We start from the raw sequence: 21,810 nt of genomic DNA, 5'->3' as shown, positions 1-21,810 counted from the left end.
ATTTCCAAACAGTATACTATCTATACCAATTGGACCTTACCTAAGATATGATCGTACCTGGTTGCTCATTACTTGATAGATCTTGATGTAGAAATTTGGATTATTCAGGAATCTAGACCATCATTATTCATGAGGAATATCAGACTAAGAATTAATAACAATTATACCTAGGTCACATTAAGGGAAAAGCTAAGCGCTAAGGTGAAATGCTGCCCAAATTCCGAGGCATCCACTTTTAACAAGTAAGTGCATAATTACTTTCATCTTACACACACACACACACACACACACACATATATATATATATATATATATATATATGAAGTATATAGTAAATGATATATGTGCTTATTACATGTGTTCTTGATATATGTGCTATATGCAATAATATGATATGATTTTTACTTTTATACATTACTTTATCATATTTAAATCTGTACTATTGAGACTAATCATCTAACAGAGTATAGATGATTACCATTGGCTATTATAGATAGTCCGGTGGAACACTATCATATTTGCTACATATAGGTTTAAATGATGATACTTTTTAGGGAAAAAGGGAAGTTGTTCATTCGAGAACTTTATCCCCCCAGAGTTGCCTTATTGACATATATTTCTATAGATTTCCCAAAGTAGTATTGTCTACTCACATATATCCTTTAGGATAGGTGTCTCGAGATAGCATTTAGGGATCAAAGAGTAAGAATATCCGGAATGGGTAATCAGGTTAATTGTTTGTTGAGAAAAATAAATAATATTGTTGTGGGTTGAAAACCCTATGTGTTCACCAAGCTCCCCAGTCTGACCCACTCAGTTTCCTTGTATCACAGGTAATGATATAAAGGTTCAGGAATATTGATGTTGAATCCGCCGAGTGATTTATGGAATTTTAGATCATATAATGTAAGGCCTACAATGACTATCTTTATGCTTATGTTTCTTGTATCAGTTATGACGTCACAAGTTTTTAATAATCAATGAAAAACATTTTTTCAGAAAAACATTTATTCGCAAATACTTTTACGGGACATATTCTTCAATATAAAGAATACTCTATTTTAAATAAGAATAAATAAAATGTATTTTCAGACCGTGAAAAAGGGGATGTCACACACAATCACATATTCGATTTTCACAGAAAGGAAACAACCATAAATCGATTTTAACAACAAGTTTTTCACAGCAAGAAGATGGCTTCAACCAACGATTAAGATATATATATATATATATATATATATATATATATATATAGAGAGAGAGAGAGAGAGAATGAGGGTGACAAAGAATGAGAGGAACAACTCCCCTTGCGTGTTGAAGAAGACGAAGGCCTAGAGTCGTGGAAATGGTGTCAGCTATAAAGAAAACGAACGTGAAAATAGGGTTTGGTTTTTTAGATAGATTTAAACAAAACTACAAAAATGGTCCCTGTGGTAAGCATTTTTTCCGAGGTTTTGTCCAAACCTCAACTTTTTTTGGATTCATGGTCATTTTGAGGTAGTTTGTTTGTGGAGTTAGTCCTTGTGAAACTTGAAAAACCTAATCTACCCTTTGAATTTGTTTTTCTATTTTCTTAAACATTTTTTCCTTTTATTTAAAATTTTAAAAGTAGAAACAAATAAATAGGGGGGACACCTCTCTCTCTCTCTCTCCCCTGTGACAACAGTCAAATTCTAGTCAAGTCAAAGTCAAACAGAGTCAACGAGTCAAACCGGTTAACTTAGTTAACTCTTGTATACTAGGGTTTACGCTATGTAATTTCTATACAACTCGCTAATCTAAAGAGAAATCATCTATTGAAAAGATGTATATCTAGATATCCTTAACCTAAAATTATGGTAGGTAATGAATCAAACTGATAACTCACTGTTGCATACTCATCGGGAGTGTGTAAGATCCTTAAACATGGCTTAACAAGGCTTGCGGACCTTGCGTTGCGAAGCCAAACACTCAAAAAGGTCACAAAAGAAGCCTCTCTCAATCTCTTTCACTCTATCTCTCTATATTAGAAATCTCTCCAAGTATGTCAAATCTCTCTAAGAATGTGGAATCTCTCCCAAATCTCTCTCTCTAAACCTCTTTTGAGTTTTATAATCATTTGGGGCATCCTGACACTTAACTTGGTGAAAAATTACCCGAAAAGGGATGATATCTTGGAAAATAACCTTTTAAGGCCGAAGCCTCTCTTTAGGGGCCAAACCCTCCTTGGACCGAGGTCCCAAGAAGCAAAACCGAAGCCTCCTTGAGTAGTCGCAGCCATCTGACCACAGCCCCTTAAGGAGCCGCAGCCTTCAGACCGTAATGGCTAAGGACTGGAGCTGCGAGGACGAGGCTGCTGAAGACCGCAGCGGAACCGAACCCGGAACTGAGCAGCCGCAGCTATCTGGCCGCATCCACCGAGCCGAAGCCTCTGAGCCACAGTCACCAAGCCGAAGCCACCGAACCGCATCTGAGCTCGCCTCCGGCCCTTCCTGACGGACCCGCCTGCGGTACATCCTCGGACCGTAGTCCCCTCCCCCTCAGATTCAACCCACCAGCCAAACCCTTACTCCGGTTTTAGGCTGCTGAGGCCGAAGCCTTTCCAGACTTCGGATTCTCCTCCATATTTCCCGGTTTTCGACCCCGATTCCGTTTTAAGCCCGTTTTTAATTATTTCAACGGGGGATTTTCACCCAAACTTATATTTTGACATATAAGGTCCCATATATTCATAAATTCAACATATTTTTAAGGAAATCCTTATTTAAGAATAAAACCCATTTAATAAGATTTTGTGGTGGAGTGTTGACTCTTCCATAATGATAGACACAAGCAACCATCCCCATACCCACTCCATGACCAACCATTGTCCTCCCCACCATCCCTAGTCAATTCATAGTCCTTTCCCCCTCATTTTTCAGCCATAATCATGTCCAAAGAGCTGAAAGACTCTCTTTCTCTCTCTCTCTCTCTATCTCTCTCTCTCTCTCTTCATTTCATTCACTTCACTCATCTCCACTAAAGATCAAACACCTCTTTTCTCTCCAATTCTCTCACCGAAATTCGAGATTTCCTGGGCATTCTCAAGCTTTCCTCCTGTATGTGGTAAGTATCATCATCCTCATTATGGGTATTACATTTCCTTTTACTCAAATCATTGATTCCTTGCACAAACTCTGTCATTATTGTGTTAGATTCTCGAATCTTCAAGCAATCCTTCAAGTGTTCTTGAGTTGAACACTTCTCTCCTTCAACATCCATCCACTGAAATCATACAAGGTGAGTTCATACCCCTATATTTTCATGCTTTCCTTAGTTTTAAGGTGGGGAATACAAGTTAAAACACCAACAACACAATTAAAATTCTTCTAACGACTTTCATCAGAAAAGTTGGGCTCCATTCACGGACTGTTTTGATCAACTTAAGCATTTTAGTTTTCATAACTGTTTTAGGTGAAAGTAGCTCCAGTTCTAAGCTTTAAAATGGTTAGCTTCACATCTCCATACGATTTTTCTACAATTTATGGTGATTTTTACAAAACTGTCTATGATTTCAAGAACCAATTCGGACCAGTCTGTGATTATGGACATTTTCACACATGTTGGAGACTAGTAAAAATCATTAGAAAATTTATGAACAAACTAGACACGTTTTCCAAACTCCCAAAATTTACGGATTCTGATTTGGACCTGTTATGAATTTTCTATAAAATTTCTAAGAACAGTAATAGAAAATGTTATCATCAGAAAAATACCATCAATTTCATTTCACTTTGTAAAATGTTGAGCAAGGTGTATATCTTTATGTGATTATATGTTATTGCAATATATGACATTTTGTCCTAGTATATAGACATGCATCAGTTGACAAATGGATTTTGATATATAGAACATAAAGAATAACCAATTGTTGTAATCAAAGTACATCCATTACATACAAACATTGGAAAAAAAACTATGTTAAGTATAGTTTATGTATACTACTACTACCCTTGTTTTGATAAACTATAACAGATATAGTTTATGATACATTACATAACACATTCATTACAAAAAGGGTACATTTATACAAAAGAGATTTTCATTACATTACACGTAAATTCGTTAATGACTTTTGTGAGACATTCGCTTCACATTACCAATAAGTCCTGTATTGTAACCAGAGTCTCCTGGAGGGAGAGCGTGATAGTTGTATATAGATCTATATTGGGATTGACAAACCCACACCTTAGCTGCATGCAACAGGTAGATCGGCATGTCTGAGGTGACAAATGTCATAACATTTCCGACGCCTGAAGAACGTCGTTTCAGGCCAACTAGGTCATAGTATGGTTATAATAACTCACATTAAGTATTAAGAAACACAGAATTTATGGGGATTTCATTGAAATCAAACGAGTTTATGTCGGTTTAAACTTGCATTGTTTTACTATAAATATGACAAATTATTTGTACATTTCGGCCTTTGGGTTTTAAGACTACATTTACACATTAAGGAAAATATTGGATTTTCTGGAACGGACACTATTTTTACAAGAAAAGGTTTTCATAATTGCATACAAAAACTAATGAACTCACCAACCTTTGTGTTGACACCTTTTGCGAACAACTTGTATTCTCAGGAAATCACTAAACAGGTAACCAAGTGCTTTTGAGGATGGGACGTTAAGGCGTCAAACGTTTTACATTTTTGTCAACATATTGTAATTGATTTGGAAACATGTAATTCACACAATGATGTAACTCTTTCAATTATAAATATGTTGGTTGTGTTTACTTTAATCACTATGGCAATTGTTATTATGATATTATACATGAAGTCCTCCACCCCGGACGTTTCGGCGATCCTTGGTTTGGGTGTGTGACACCTCCCGCGAAGAGCATGGGTGGTGGGTACTTCCCTTAATTTTTCCTTTAAAAACCCATACCACCATACATCCCCCCCTTTCTACCTTATGTCATTCAATCGATCACCTACCTCATCCGACAACCAAAAAAATATATGGGTGAGAACACTGGTTTGTACATGGGGTGAATCAGATTTTTGGGTTTCAATCGCTGCATCAAATTGTGCCTGGATAAAATGAAGCAAAAATCTACAAACTAGAGCAGATGTGAGCTACACACATATGATGTGTGTTTTCTTCTCATGTATACATTGGAGATTCACAAATCATGAAGGTCTGTCTCTGTAAACATTCGTTGATCTCTCCATGATTCCCGCTGCAAATCATCTGAGTGTGTAAGGGTTACAGCTCGAGAATAAGGGTTTAACAGGACAATCGACATTGACTTTTTGGCTGAGATATCAAACATTCGAACAATGATTTTGGAGGATCGATGCATGATGTGAGGAAAATTGGGCTGTTGAAGAGTATTTATTTTTCGAATAACAACTTTTCGGGGGTGATTGGGAATAATTTATTTGCTGGAATGAGTTAGACGAGGAAAGTTGAAGATCATATTAGATATATCGACATTTAGACCTTCCGGTAGGGAGACTTTAAACCCAGATGCAATTTTTGATTTTGCTTGTGTTTTTTCTTATTAGATTTGAGCAATTTTGTATGGATCGAATTTAAGCATCGTTTTGTATCGATCAATTGTTCATATTTTGTTAGTGGATTTTGATTTCATTAGGTCGATTGTAAAGAGGAAGAATCAGAAGAAATAGCAACCAGGTTGGATGTGTGATTGGCTGATGGATTTATGAAGAACCCCATAAGGAATTTAGTTAGTTCATCTCATCTGACGATATTTGGATTAAGGCAGAAATTAAGACAGTGGAATATGTATATTTATTTGAGCTTATGAGAAGTGGAACTTTTAAATGTAATATCTGCTAATTTGGCTGATTAAGACAAAAAAGAATTGCAGGTAAAGTGAAGAAGACAACAATGGAGGTGAGTGATGTTAATTTTGTTCTTGTGTCTACTACACACACACACACATACACACACACACACACACATATATATATATATATATATATATATATATATATATATATATATATATATATATAGAGAGAGAGAGAGAGAGAAAGAAAGAAAGAAAAAGAGATGTGGCCTTCTTATTTTTTAATTGTATAAATAAATAAATAAATATTAGATTTAAAAAAATAAAAGAAAAATAGAAAACAAATAACCCAAGGGTCTTACAACCATTTCAATTTACTGGGGACCAAATCCACAACAAAACTAGCTCAAAATGACCACGAAGCCAAAAATGTCGAGGTCTGGACTAAACCTCAGAAAAAATGCATACCACAAGAACCATTTTTGCAATTTTGTCTAGATTTTGTTAAAAATAAAAGGGGCAAAATGGTAATCTTTTATTTTTCTTTATTGGTAAGGAATTGATTCCATCAATTAAATGAAGGAATGTATTTTCCACAATTTCAGGGAAAGTTTTTAATTTAGGAATCATTTTCCTTCCTTTTAAGTCCAACCAAACGCATGAATTCGAAGGAATTGAAATCCTTTTGCTTCGAATTACATTCATTTTCTGTCAACCAAACGCGACCTGAACATTTTTCCTAACACCCCTTAAGAGGGTGTTTGTGATTTCATCTCAAAATGACTTATTGACTTTTTGAAAAATCAATATGTCAAAAAACAAATGGCAAAAAGAAAATGACTTTTAAAACAACTTCTCCTTAACCCTTCAAAAATGAGTTTTTAAGAAGATAGAATTTTTAACTTTTCAAAATTCTATATGACTTTTTGAGTTGTAAAAATCTGTATCATCTTAAAATACCCTTAAGTTAAGACAAACATTTTTTTAAAAAAAACAATTTGTTAAGTTATTTTTTCCCCATCATAAAACTAATCCAAACACTTTTTTTATAAACTTAATTTCCTACCGATCAATAAGTTATTTTATCTGAAAATAATTTTTAGACTAAATTATACGAATCATCCCCCATGTTGGTGTCAAAATTTACATTTAGTCCTTATTTTCAAAAATTAACTCAGACTGTCCCTCGTTTGGTACAACGTTGCATGTTTCATCCCCGAAAAACGATTTTCTTGCGAACTTAGTCCGTGTCAGAATTGAAATGACCATAATACCCATATGTTTTTTTTTCAATTTTTTTTAATGTTTTATTCTTATTTTTTATTAAAAAGAAAGACAAATTATACAATTGAAATGACGATCTCCCCCCCCCCCCCCCCCTTCACTTTGCCAACCCTATGTACCCCTTTAATCTAATACTGATCGAAAAAGTACAACAAACACATAACACATAAACACAATAACAACCACTATAAATTGCCTGTCAACCGAAAAACCACCAGCCATCGCCACTCCATCTCTGCCTCTCATCCACCACAATTTGTCTCCTTCTTTTACCATCCAAACTTGTCAGATGATCTAGCCGCTCTTAAAAAGATATGTCTCTTCTTCACCTCCGACTACCTACTTTGTTTCTCCCTTCTCTCAGAACAACGTTTCTCTCTTACATCTCAGATTATCTAGGCTGATGTCGATTTCCAGGTATGGTTTTTGCTAAAGCAGAAGGTTTTCGGCAAAATATAGTCGATTTCCACCAAGAATAAGTTACTGTCGATTTCCAACACAATCTAGTGTTTTTGTTGCGCATATGATTTTCGCCTAGGCCGCTAGGGTTTCTCAGAGGACTGTAGATCTACAACGTTCTATTGCAGTTCAAAAAACGATGGTCCTTCCATCTTTCCCCTCGGTATCGCACCAACGCACGCACACACACACAAGGTGTGTGCTTTGTGTTTCTCTGTTCTTTTCTCCCCATATTAGTAACATAACATATGAAGTGTGCAAGATGAATGGGTGGTTGCCGGAGGTTTGTTTCTTTATGTTTAGTGGATGTCAGCATCGATCTCAATATTGATTTTGATTTCGGGATTTATGTTTTGGATCTTCGTCACCTACGCTGACGAATCTACAAAACTGTCACATAATCAGTGGCGGATCCAGAAAAAAATATTAGTGGGGTCCATCTTAAATAAAAAATGAAACAAAATTTTGAAACTACAAAAAATCAGAAATTTTGAGACTTTTTGGGAGTTTTTTTGTAAAAAGTATTACAAAAATAGTTTTTTTCAGCAAAAGTGGGTGCCAAAAGGGAAAATTTTAGCAAAATATGAATTTTTTAAGGACTGACTTAGTAAAATAGAGGTTTGAATGAATTTTTAAGTGGGGTCCATGGACACCCCTTCTTACATTCTTACATTGTGGATCCGCCAATGCATGGAATCATCTGATTCAGTGTTTCATTTGTGTATATCTATTTGAGTCGTGAGAGGTGGTCATAAAACACTCGGTGGTGCCATATTCCTTAAACTCAACCAGATCTCCCCTAAATCATCTGATTTAGTAGTTCATGATCTTTGCCACACTTATGATTTGTGTAGTGACTGTAATTCTCCTAGACCTGAGTGTTTCTTCCTTGCCCTCCAGAAATGGTACCCAGCTCCCCACCATGAAATGGAACGGTCTTTAAATTCATTTTTTTAACAGACTGATCATTAATAAATAATAAATAAATCAAAAAGAAATAAATAAAGGCAAAATGGTCTTTTTATATCCGGAGAGATGAAACGTGTAAGATTTAAACTAACAATGGAGATCCGAATTAATTTTTGAAAATAAGGATTGAATGTGCATTTTGGCACTTGTACAAGAGACGATTTGTGTAATTTACTTTAATTTTTAAAAATCAAAATGAAAGACCTCTCAATTATTTAGGTTGCAGTTAGTTGAGGAAAAATTGGCCGTTTTATGGAAATTTTTTTCAAGAAAAATGAGAATTTTGAAAACGTGTTTAGTTTGTATATTTTTCTAAAATTTTCACGGAAAATGAAAAATTTTCGTTTTCTAAAATTACAAAGAAGTTGGAAATTATTAAAAAACTCATAATCATTTTTTTTCCATATTTTTCTAATTTGAATTTTTTTTTAAAATATAAACACACACCCTCTCCCACCCCCATCCAGCTATACCTACCCACACACATACACACCCATTCCCACCCCAAATCCCATTAACACACACACAAACATACCCACACAAACACACACCCACGCCTACCCCACAAACACACACACCCATGCCTACACCCACAAACAAATATAGACACACCTACCCACTCAACACCACTACCACAATCACCGACCAACCATCATAGTCACCACCACCATTACCCCATCATCACCACCACCACTACCGCCAATATCACCACAACTGCCACAATTGCCGCCCCTACCATTACCGCCGCTACCGTTTTCTTAAAATGAAAACCGATAGAAAAATACACATCTTAACACATTTTCTAATTTTCTAAAACTGAAAACTGAAAATGAATAAATTTTATACATTTTCCAATGAAAAATAAAACCGGAACACAAAAATTAAGAAAAAACAAAAAACAAAAAATAAAAACTATTTTTCCATAAGCAAAAGCAACTTAAACCTTTCATATTTTTTTTTTCTAAGGATTATTACAACAAAGTGGACGGAAAGAGAAATATACAAAAGCTTCTGGAAGCGTCTTTATCTGCTACTATAATAAACCATCTTTCATCTCTAGGGTTTCGTTATCCTCTTCATCTCCATTTTGCTACCTACCAACTAAATTTCTCCGCTCCATTCGGTAATTGCTTAACTTTCTACTTTAGCTTTGATTTAAGCGTCTACTAAGACAATGCACTTCGATTACCACGTTTAATCTTAATAACAACGACACTCCGGTTTGATTTCAAACGATGAGAGTGAATTGAAACAGAGGGAGTAAATTTGGGTAGTGCTACTTTATCTTACGTTAGAGACTAATTTCCGTTTGTGGGTTTGAATTCAGGAAATGGCAGCTGCTCAGATGACCGCCGCCGCATCTTCAAGCGTTTTTCTGCCATCATTTGAAGGTCTTAAGCCGTCAACAATCAAGGTTTCATCCGCGTCCTTTAGAATGGGTGGTGGTTTAACTCTCAGATCAACCCGTGGACTCGTTGTAAAAGCTGCCACTACTGTAGCTCCTAAGGTTAATCACTACCTCACCGTTGCTAAATTCTACGCATTAATGCCTATAAATTACCTGATTTTTGCTTCATTTTTCTTCATTTTTCAAGGGAGTCCCATTGATATTCCAAGGTTAATTTCGTTTATTTGATTCTGTATGGGCCTTTTCAATCAACGCTTTATCGTTATGCTTTAGCAGCAACTATATTATTCCTTTTGTTTCAGTGATTAGTTAGCTCGTTAAGGTGATAAATAAGATTATTCAACCACAAATCTTTGATTGTCTCTCAATTGAGCATTCATGGTTTTCTTTTTGATTCAAGGTCTTATCTCCATTTTCTACAACCGACTTCTTGATTTCTTTCTTGAATTTTCTCTCAAGTTTCAGCTGGCAGAGATCTAAATTCAAATCATTCTCATTGTAGACAGTTTGTAGGTTTCGTTATGATAGAAAGTTCATTTTCATGTATTCACCTGTTCTTTAATCCTGCTAACCTTCATTTTCATCTTGTAGTACACTACATTGAAACCATTGGGTGACAGAGTATTGATTAAAATCAAGGCAGCAGAAGAGAAGTCTGCAGGTGGTATTTTACTCCCTTCAACAGCTCAAACAAAACCTCAAGGAGGCGAAGTAGTTGCTGTAGGAGAAGGCAGGACAGTTGGCCAAAACAAGGTGGACATAAGTGTAAAGGTAAATTTTCATCATTTGAAGCACTATTTACTTGTATATCTAAGGGGTAATTTGGTAAATGGAAATTTGATCATATACACTAAAAATTATCATTCATATTTCAGACTGGAACACCAGTTGTGTATTCCAAGTATGCTGGAACAGAGGTTGAGTTCAATGGGACAAACCATCTGTTACTAAAGGAAGATGATATTGTTGGTATACTTGAGACAGATGACGTGAAGGATTTGAAGCCCCTTAATGACAGAGTCCTAATCAAGGTTTACTTTTCTTATTTTATTTATATACAAAAGGGTAAAATGGTAAATAAAATTTCATCTCAAATGTTTAAAATTCTCGTTGGATAGGTCACAGAGGCGGAGCTAACCACTGCTGGTGGCTTGTTGCTCACACAAGCAAGCAAAGAGAAACCCTCCATTGGCACTGTAAGTGTTATTCTTCCAACAACCCATGTGATATGTAAATTAGGTACACAGTAGTCAGTACAACGGTTAATTTTTATCAGTTAGTTTTTCAGCTAGTCTTTTAAATGAAGTTTTGAACTCTTGTTTGCATATGATAAAAAAATATCATTTTGGGACGAAATGTGATGTGAGGGGTAATATTGTCTTTTTGTGTTGGGTGTGTAGGTGATTGCGGTGGGGCCGGGTCCGTTGGATGAGGAAGGGAAAAGAAAAGAGCTGACGGTGTCTCCAGGGAACACTGTTTTGTACTCGAAATATGCGGGGAATGATTTCAAAGGGAGTGATGGTTCAGAGTACATTGCTCTAAGGGCATCGGATGTCATGGCTGTTCTTTCATAGATTGTGTGTTTGTGGTTAAGTGCTTTAGGGAAACTGGTAATGAAATAAGAACTTGAAAGAACATTTTTGGCATGTGAGCGAATCCTGTGAGGCATAAGTTTGTAGCCTTTAACCTTATTTATGAGGAAATTGAATTCAATATAAAACAATTAGTACTAAAGTTGAAAAAGGGACGTGAAAAATGGTTTTTTGACAAGTCAACATTTTCTAGTTGGTCAAATGGCGTGAATGGATGACTAAGGTTTTGTATTATGCCCAAGTAGCAATGATGAGAGAATTTTTTTTAGTGCTATTGGGGGAGATTAATATGGGTTTTGATTTGATTAATGGAGATGGTAGACAACAGATTAATATGAGGTGAATCTAAATCCCATTTCGATAGACCTTGACATGGAACTTTTTTTTGAATCTAATTAGTAGTTTCAATCACCAGATCACATCTAATGTTGAGGTACAACAACTAGGATTGCAACATTTTAGTAGTAAATATGTGAATTTGGTCTTGATGCTGAGTGGGTTCAATGGGGGTGATAAAAAGTCGGAGTTGCTCCAAGTTTATATGTTGGTCGATGTGTGTGTGTATTTAAATGTATGTGTCCATATGTACATGAGCATATGCAAATGTAATGTGAGCTCATAGGGCACCTTTCATCTTGTTCTAATCCATTAGATTCGGGGAAAGGAAATCGTAAGGTATAATCTCCAAATCCAACTTTCTTTCTAAAGCTTAAACAAATTACCGTTATCCAATCTTTATGAAAGTGAAAAGGAACAATACCATTGGATAAGAGATGTCCAAAAGGCTGAACCATTTTGTACCACACTATAAGAACCTAAAAATTATACACTTTGTATTGTAAGTGTATGTGGAGTAAACATGTATGCATATAATGCTAAGAATCTCAAGTTACGAGAAAGTGCATCTGTATGTTATATCGTGATAATGAAAGTGATGGGATTAGAAAACTCTTTGCATTCAACGTAAAAATAAAATTATAATAGAAGGAGCAATTTTTACATTCGATTATTATAAAAAAAAAACCATCTTTCTAACACTCTCACTCTAGTGTTACACTATCCAATTTGGTATGCTTGGGATACCTTACAAATAAGGATGAACTATTTGTAGTCATGTCAATCACCATTTCTCCGGCATTCATTTAATGTGTTTACCATAGGGGAAGAACTTGCCACCCTAGGTTCTCTTTTGTCGATAAAAGGGCTATTGTATCTTTCGAGGCTGGAACACAACAAATCTCCATCTCTCCGTCTGATAGTCATCATCCCAACTATGTCAATATATAGTTTGTTTTTCTTGTGTCACGACCTTGGTTAACATACGTGCATAATTCTTGTTTGTGTTGATCTTTTGCAGATTCTATTCTGATCCGTGGATCGCTTCTCTCATCTATTGATAACGAATAGTATATGTTTTGTGCGGGAATGGTACATCGAGTTCTTACTTAGGTCCATAGAAATCTAACTATCACAATGAATGGTGTATTCTTCTTGTGGAAAACCCAATTCATTAAGAAACCCTTTTATCCATATAAGCTCCTTCCCAACTTTAATGAAAACAATATTTTCGACTTTTGTTGTTGACAATGCTACACACTTCTGTAACTTGAATTGCCACGAGATAGCTCCCCCTGCCAAAGGGAAATGTAACTCGATGTAGATTTCTTGTTATAAAGATCTCTTGCCTTATCAACATCTGTATAACCTTCCATGATTGACTTTGCTCCCATATAGCATAAACATAGTTTCGAATTACAAACCTTAGTAACTTGATTGCTTCTTAATGTTGCTATCCTATATTAGCTAGATAACAACACCGACATCATGAGCGATATCTGTTCATGTGCACACCATTCATACATAAGACTTCATACAAATGAGGAATAAAGGACTTTCTTCATCTCTTCTCTTTCTTCCTCAGAACATGGAAATTTTTTCTTACACAACTTGAAGTGATTTGGCAAGGACATACCAACGGGCTTGGCCTTTTCCATGTTAAACCTTTTGATCGCACGTTAAAGACACTCCTCGTGTGATAGGAACAATTTTCTTGTTTTTCGGTCATGGATAATTTTCATGCCTAGTATCTGTTGTGCTTGGTCTAAGTATTTCATATCAAAGAACTGTGACACCCGTATTTTCCAGAACCGAAAAACAATTTCTTTACGATTTCAAAACCATGTTATCTTTGTTTGTGGAAACTGTCCCATTTTATTAAAATATCCTGAGTACAAATGTTGTTTTAAAATAACAAAACCCTAAGGATGTCATAATCAATACAGAACATAAGTTACAACGTAAAGACCTAACCATCCTGAATGCTATTTCGTATCTTCTCTTTAATCACTCGACATCTTATTCAAGTTCCAACAACCTTATCATCGCTACCTGTGATGCATATAATTTGACCGGGTCAGATTTGAGAACCTGATGAGACATATAACGTTTTGAATCCCATAATATTTTAATTATAATAAATCATATATAATAATCCTACAAAACCAACGTTACCAACCTATATATATATATATATATATATATATATAAATTTAGATATCTACAATACAATATACTTTTTACCCTTAGTTACCCAAACCGTCAATTCTCACATACTGATATCAATGATCCTTTGAGATCTAACCTAATGGATCACTATAAACAACAAGTAGACAACACTGTTTTGGGGATTCCTTGGAAAATGTAAGTAAATTAAGGCAACGATGTTGGGGGGATAAAGTACAAAGCACCTACAGGAATGAAAACTCGATAATATTCCACAAGTCTGTTTAGAGTCGGTGCTTGTCATCCTATTCAGTGAGATGACCTAGGCATACCCGTCAGTTGTCTGATTTAGACACACCGTTTCTGGTTTTCTAGAAAGGGGAGGAATACTAGTACAGTACTCCGGTACGTAACCCATACCCCGACATGTAATAGTGTCATAAAACAATGCTCTACTCTCCGTTTCAATCTCTCACACACCTCAATATAAAAACTATATACTTATTCAACTTACTTTGAACTCAGTATCCTTGACAAGCCTTAGTTTATAACTAGACTAGATTATAATACATGTAATTAACTTCCAATACAATTTTCCTGTTCATGCAATTCTTTCACAATACAGGGTATAACTACTCACTTATTCAACTTACTTTGAACTAAGAATCCTTTATAAATCTTAGTTTATAGCTAGATAAAACTACAATACATGTAATCAATTTCCAAAACAATTTCTTTTTTTATGAAATACTATCATAACACAGTTATATATATTTAGCACAAACTTCAAATAGTAAGTATTTGGTATACATCTAATCTTTGAAGTAACAATACATTTATTAAGATTCACATGTAATAATACCAAATATACACACATATTCCATATAATAAGCATTCAGTTCTCATATAAGCATTTGATTGATATTAAATACTTTTATTAAAATCATGCTTATTTAAGTAACCACACACTTACTATACAAGGTATACATTTTGCATAGAATACAAATAGCAAGAATTTTCATAATATATGTAATCTTTTAAGTAATAGTACTTTTATTTAAATCATACTTTTGAAAGTAACTACACCCTCACAAGATATGAAATTAATCTTTTAAACAACATATACTTTTATTAGCATCATGTTAATGAAAGTAACTATTCACTCACATATCGGACATACTTTTAATAAGTACATATATTAAAATCATGCTCATGAAAGTTACAATGTACTCACCTGGTTAAAATTAGAAGATTTTTCGGTAAATTACCTCCTCGTTTAACATCATCTTTTTTCCTTTTTAAATGACCTAAATACGAATATTACTATACTTCAGTATTCGTTCGTATATATGAAGTTATATATACTATTTCCTAGATTCTTCATTAATCCCAGTAAATACTAAGTTCTATCAAATAAGGAATGACCATGTAAGATCATATTGGAGGTAGGATTTGTATGGTATACAAATATACTATTTAGAAAATCTACTTGAAATACCTCAGTAAGATCTTGCCTAGACATCACTCCCGTAAGTAGAACCAATATCATAACTAGAATTACTGATAAATATTATTTATAGGTTCATAATAACAACAATGAACTAAAATATAATTTACACTTAACAAATTTAGTAAACACAACTTACAGGTTTTCTAGTGAAAACTTGAAAACTTCATGGGCAGAACTTTGACGTTGAATACTTCTTTCTGTCGAGCATTTCGACATCGCAGTGCCCAACTAAGATACTCGGAAATTTAGTAAGTTGGGTCTCGGGGTTGCAGGAAAAGGTTCCACACACACACACACACACACACAGAGAGAGATGTGAAGAAATAAGAAGAATTTGACTCATATATAGGACATTGAAAAGCGCGACATGCTTTATGGGGAGGCGTGCCGTGCCCATGTGTCACGAGTGTGGTGGTGACACATCAGATTTGGGTTGTTGGGAGAGTTGCGGACAACCGTTGCCATGCGTCGTCTTAGTATGGTTTTACGCCGCCTCTCGAAGGTAATTTCTCGCAATCTTCTAGAAGTCCTAACTTTTGCATACGAGCTCCGATTTTGATGTACTTTATATCCACAGATTCATATTTTCGAGTACTACAACTTTTATTTAGAATCAACAACTAATTCACATTCTATCTTCACTTTATATTTTATAAAGAGTACACTATAAAAACTCTTACGAAAATCATAACTCCTTCATACAAATTCCGTTCTTGACGTTCTTTATATCTATAGATTTGTATTTTTTTTAGGACATCAACTATCATTTACGTTACTTTGGCTAACAAGTAATCTATTTTCGTTCATATTTTACAACAAATACTAACACTCTGTGTCGAATGTGAAACTTTGAAACATCATAAATTCTTGATATTACGTTAGATTTTGGCGTTTTCCATACGCACAGGTTCGTAATCACGACCATTACAACTTTCATATAGATTATTTATTCAAAATAATCTTTTTGTTATGAATGTCATTTAACGTAATTCATTAAGTTTCTAATAAGATCTTATAAAAATATTATATACCCATAATATTTGTCCATGTACACAATAAATAAATATAAATAACATTTATATAACCTGAATCGTGTACGAAAAATTCCTATTTATTTATTTGCAGTTATCATATTTGAGGATTTTAATTATTTAATAAAATGAATAGTCATAACTCTAATCCCTTAAATGCCTAACCCGAATTCACCGATGTTACAAGTACTTAGATGGATCCTTCTTCAAGTTGTCGATCAGCATTGCATCTTGGCTTACTATTAGCATATCGTCCACATATAGCTAAAGGATGACAAATTTCCCATTTGGAAACTTCTTTAGGTATACACGGTGGTATGCAATAGTTCTTTTCTACTAGTGACTTACCATGAATGAGTCAAACTTCTTGTACCACTGTCTTAGGATTTCTTAAGACCATAAAGTCTCTTCTTCAATTTACATACAAGATGCTATTTCTTTGGGACATGAAAACCATCGGGATGCTCCATGTACATTTCTTCATCAAAACACCATGGAGAAAGGCTGTTTTGAAATCCATTTGCTCAACTTCAAGATTTAGACTGTCAAGCGATCCAAGTACAACTGGAATAGAAATTGTCTTCAAAATCGACAACAAAATCTCTTCAAAGTTGACTCCTTCTTTCTGTGGAAACCTTTGACAACGAGTCTCGTGTTATACTTCATAGTATTTCCCTTGACAGCTTACTTCAACTTGAAAATCCACTTGTTGTTTAATCTTTCTTTCCTTTGGGGAGTTTCACCAATTCATATGTTTGATTCTTCTACAAAGTATTCGTTTCTTCTTCCATGACCTTTTGCCAATTGGGTTTGTTAATATAAGATTGAGCTTCCTAAAAGCTCTATGGCTCCACCTTGTTGGTAAAAAAGAATGTAGTTTGAAGTCATATCTTTTTGATGGACCAAAAACTCGTTCAAATCATCGATCTTGGGTTTGTTAATATAATATTGACCCCCTCTTCCTCAACACCTTTTTGATCTACAACATTAACTTCTTCATCCTCTTCTTCAGTGGAAAAATCCTCTTTATTTGTAGATATTATTTATGAGATTTTGGAGATTGGACGCTTGCTAACTGATGCCTTGAAATCATAACAATGTTTTTAATTGAATACCACGTCTCTTTTTCGAATAAGCTTCTTAAGTTCTAGGTCCCATAAGCTATACCCAAACTCTTCATATACATATCCAATAAAGAAAAATTGAGTGGGTTTGAGGTCCACTTCTTCCACAATTGACTTGATACATGTGCAAACGCCTTGTACCCAAATACTCTCGGGTAAAAATATGTGACGTCATCACCCATCCATATATTCTCTGAAACTTTAAGATTCAACAAAACTGAAGGTGACCTATTTATTATATAATAAGTTGTCAATATAACTTCACCCTAGAATGGCTTTGGGAGTTTAGCCGTTCTAAGCATGCAAAAACTTTCTCATCAATGGTGTGATTCAGGAGTTTAGCCGTTTTGAGCATGCAACAAACTTTCTCATCAATGGTGTGATTCATCTATTCTGCTACATCATTGTGTTGTGGGGTTCATGGAACAGTCTTTTCATGTCTAATACCATGTTCCATTCGGTATGTAGAAAGTGATGGGTTTTACATGCAATAATGTGGATAAATCCTTAACACTTAAGGGTACATGAAACCTAATAGATCTATGTCATAACACTATTGAAGTAACATTCTATTGAACAAAAAGAAACCTATGAACTCTAGGTATTTTTGAATTTTGACGAACAAGATAGAAATTACATACCTTTTTTTATTGTTGTAATAAACAATCAAGAATCCTTTCTTCTTTGATTTTGGAAGCTAGCACCACAAATGTTGTGCCTCTAATGGTTCGCACCCAAACCCTAGCAACCAAGGAGCTTGAAGAGAGAGGTAACCTTCTATAGAAGTCATGTCCATAATTTTCAATGTATAAGGATCCTTATATAGTGCAACTTGGAAACCCTAGATAAGCCCAAAACCAATATAATAATACTATCTTGAATTGGTAATTATCTAGCTTCCTAATTATCCTCCAAGGATAATTCTAGAATCCTAAATCCCTACAAAAACCGTCCAAGGCTTCTAGGGAGGTTCTAGAATTCCTCTTGCTCAAATATTAAACAATTACACTTTAACCCCTGTACTTTTAATTAATCCAATTAATTTCAGTTAATTTATGATTAATTCTTAATTAAATAATAATATTTCTAATCAATATATTATTCTTATAATATGTTAACAAATCATTTATTTTGATTTCTAATTAGTTTATTAATAATATAATAAATTAATAAATCAGTCTCTCTCTTTCTAAAAGTTATCATATTCAATTACTAGGTTTGAGGGCAACTAAAAAGGACTGTGCTACTATCAATTCAAGTTTATACCAATTATTGTTATGGGCTTAAACACCCAATCCAATAGTCTCCTATTTGGATAGGTCTATAACTATAATTGCCAGTATAACTTCCAAACTGATCAACATATTTTAGCTTCCAAAAGCCGCTATCAAACTCTGACCTAGTCAGTTACGTGTCCTAAGATAAGTTATCAAATATTCCTTTGTTCTACAAGATATCATATGGTCATGAGACATTGATTATAATCAATATAATTGTCCAAGATTGGTTTCCCGATTTCTGATTTGTGATGACGACATAAGACTTCCAATCGAACACATCGATTTAGTCTTGGCTAGGCCTAGCACTCTAAGTCAATACCAAATCACCGAGGGGACCAAAGTTATCTCTTTTCCTATTAGGGAAAAAGGAACGAATAAACCTTGACTTCTATGCTTATATCTTTTACTCATCAAATCATACGAAAAATACATTTTATAACATCAAGTTACTGATGCGTTTACGCATTACCAATGTACAACCGACTTGTAAATTAAAACTCATATGTCTTAGTTTCAAGAATATAAGATATTATCGTCTCAAAATTACTCGTTATAAAATGCATGAAGTAATTCTCTGAGCATGGGTTTATCCAATATTCAAGATCCCCATTTTCTAAGTACTCATGAACATTGTAGCAACCATTGCAATTCCTAATCTCCATAGACAATCTACAATTCAATTCATGAAAGTCTTACTTCACTACCTACTTCCAAAAGTATGAGAGAATGTGGAATTTCGGATAATCAAATTATTTAGGAAGTAAAACATGGAAAGTGAAACACAATAATAACCTAATTAACTATGGTCTCAAAACAACTGAATATAAATAAAACTCTTATTATTTATCACCATATTAATTAAGAATTTATTCATTGTATGATGTTTCGAGTAATCATCTAACCACTTGAATTAAACATCATTCATGCCATGTTATGAACATGCATACTATGTATCTTAATGGTCCTTCCTTTGTGAATAGATCGACTGGACACTATTCTAGTGATGCTCATTTCGTAATTCCAAATTCTTATCACTAATAAAATGTGTTAGAGTTCAACCTTACATGCAATGAACTTATGTGATGTTGAGGCTTCAAAGTCACAGAGACTTAGCCAACGATATTACAAAATGTTCCATTTGAACTTTGTTACTAAAAACAATTCCATGAAAGGAAGTCTCAAATTCAACTTACACTCCTTGAACACCTTTCTTGCATTAAAGTTTCCAACTCACATATAGATTTTAATAATCAACTCCCACTATGGAAATATTTCCATATACCCATATGACCATCAATTCTGATCAAGAATCATCTCAATCTAAAACATGTCACTATGGTCCTTCCAAATAATACCATACTTCCAACTGCCTACAAACAACAAATCTTTTGGTAAAACCTTAGAATGTTCTTGACAGTTGTTTAACTTTAGTCATACAAAGTTCTAGTCCTTTTCCTTCCCAATGCCCAAGGCATTTGGAAAAATTTAGAATAAGTGAATATTATAGCATATGAAATCGATCCTATATCCGAAGCATATGGCACTCGATTCATTATGTCTCACATAAGGACCTGATATCTATGCTGTCTCTTGCTATAATATTTCCATATATCGAATTTCCTATCTTGAATCATTTCAACATGATATTCATATATGTTCAAGACTAAGTTCTATTAAACCCTACAATCTAAACTTTTAGATTTGAAACTAAGTATGAGTGCTTTCTCCCTTATGCCTTACTATAGCGAAAAAATTTCCAAACTTTGCAATTTGCAAATTGAAAACTTTGTTCCCTACGAATAATGTTTCAACATGCAATACCAACATAACAATTATGCTCCCACTAGCATAGAAATTATCCTCCCACTAGCTTTGACATGTGCCTAGAAATCAACTGGACTTCTAGAAATCAATACTCTTAACTTTCTTACTAAAGTGCAGATTTATGATACGTGATACTTCGATAAGTCTCCAACTAGACTTCTTAAGCTTATACATCTTCATTAGATATCATATGTGTGTGTTTAAACCATTTCAGAAATATGAAGAGGGACGCCACAATCCTATTATGATTTCAAGAATGCAATTAACATAACCACTAACCATAATGATATTTATCATATCTTTAAAATCTACTAGCAAAAGTGTTTCCTCATAATTATTCTCATAAATTAGTGAAAAACCTTTAGCCACCTAGATTTTATGGTGTATACATTCTCATCCATGTGAATCTATCATTTTCAACCTACAAGATAAGGTTTAGAAAAAAACCAAGTTCAAATTCAGCTTTCCTTTCATGGACTGAACTTTGTTATTCTCAATTTCTTACCCTATGGTAGCACAAGAGCCTACCAGCGCTTCCATGTTGTTAAGCAGCTCACCTATATTGATCGATGTACTTTCACTGACCATTGTGGTTTGCTTTTTGCAGTCAAATAAGAACCATATAACTCATAAGTATTTCCAAATCAACTGAAAGGTGCACGAAAATGTGAAAGTGTCAACTGAACATGATAGGTTATTAACCTCAGGTCGTGTGCTAATGAAAACTAAAAGGTATATTTTCGATTGACTCCTGTAACTCTCAAGATCAATAAGACTCCCACTGAATTCTTGACATATAATTTTCACTCTTCAAGGAACATTTCTTGACGATCTAAAACAAATATTCAAAATTTAGTGTGGATTCCCGACAAGAAACACTTCATGGAATTGGTCTTATTTCATTCTTTTTTTTTAACCAAAACATCACAACTTCCAATTCCAAATGTGCTAGAGTAAGAAAACATTATTACTCCACATTTCAAGAGGTGTCATTAAGTCAGTTCCATGAAAAATAGTTGTCATATTTCAAGTTTGGGTCCATTTGGTGG

The 21,810-nt window shown here is 34.3% G+C and overlaps 1 protein-coding gene across 1 annotated transcript; it reads left to right on the top strand.

Moving 5' to 3' along the window:
- The first annotated feature begins 9,475 nt into the window (after positions 1–9,475).
- Positions 9,476–11,641, top strand: LOC145086560 (20 kDa chaperonin, chloroplastic-like). Its single transcript, XM_079024366.1, has 6 exons — positions 9,476–9,613; positions 9,818–9,997; positions 10,490–10,669; positions 10,774–10,929; positions 11,017–11,094; positions 11,299–11,641. The coding sequence occupies exons 2-6, from the start codon at positions 9,821–9,823 to the stop codon at positions 11,470–11,472; spliced, it is 765 nt and encodes a 254-aa protein (XP_078880492.1). The 5' UTR covers positions 9,476–9,613; positions 9,818–9,820; the 3' UTR covers positions 11,473–11,641.
- The last annotated feature ends 10,169 nt before the right edge of the window (positions 11,642–21,810 follow it).

Source organism: Lactuca serriola, chromosome 2, assembly GCF_051521515.1.
Source record: "Lactuca serriola cultivar US96UC23 chromosome 2, Lser_US96UC23_V15, whole genome shotgun sequence".
Classification (NCBI taxonomy): domain Eukaryota; kingdom Viridiplantae; phylum Streptophyta; class Magnoliopsida; order Asterales; family Asteraceae; genus Lactuca; species Lactuca serriola.
The sequence above is the reverse complement of the archived record's forward strand: the minus strand, read 5'-3'. Positions and strand labels throughout refer to the sequence as shown.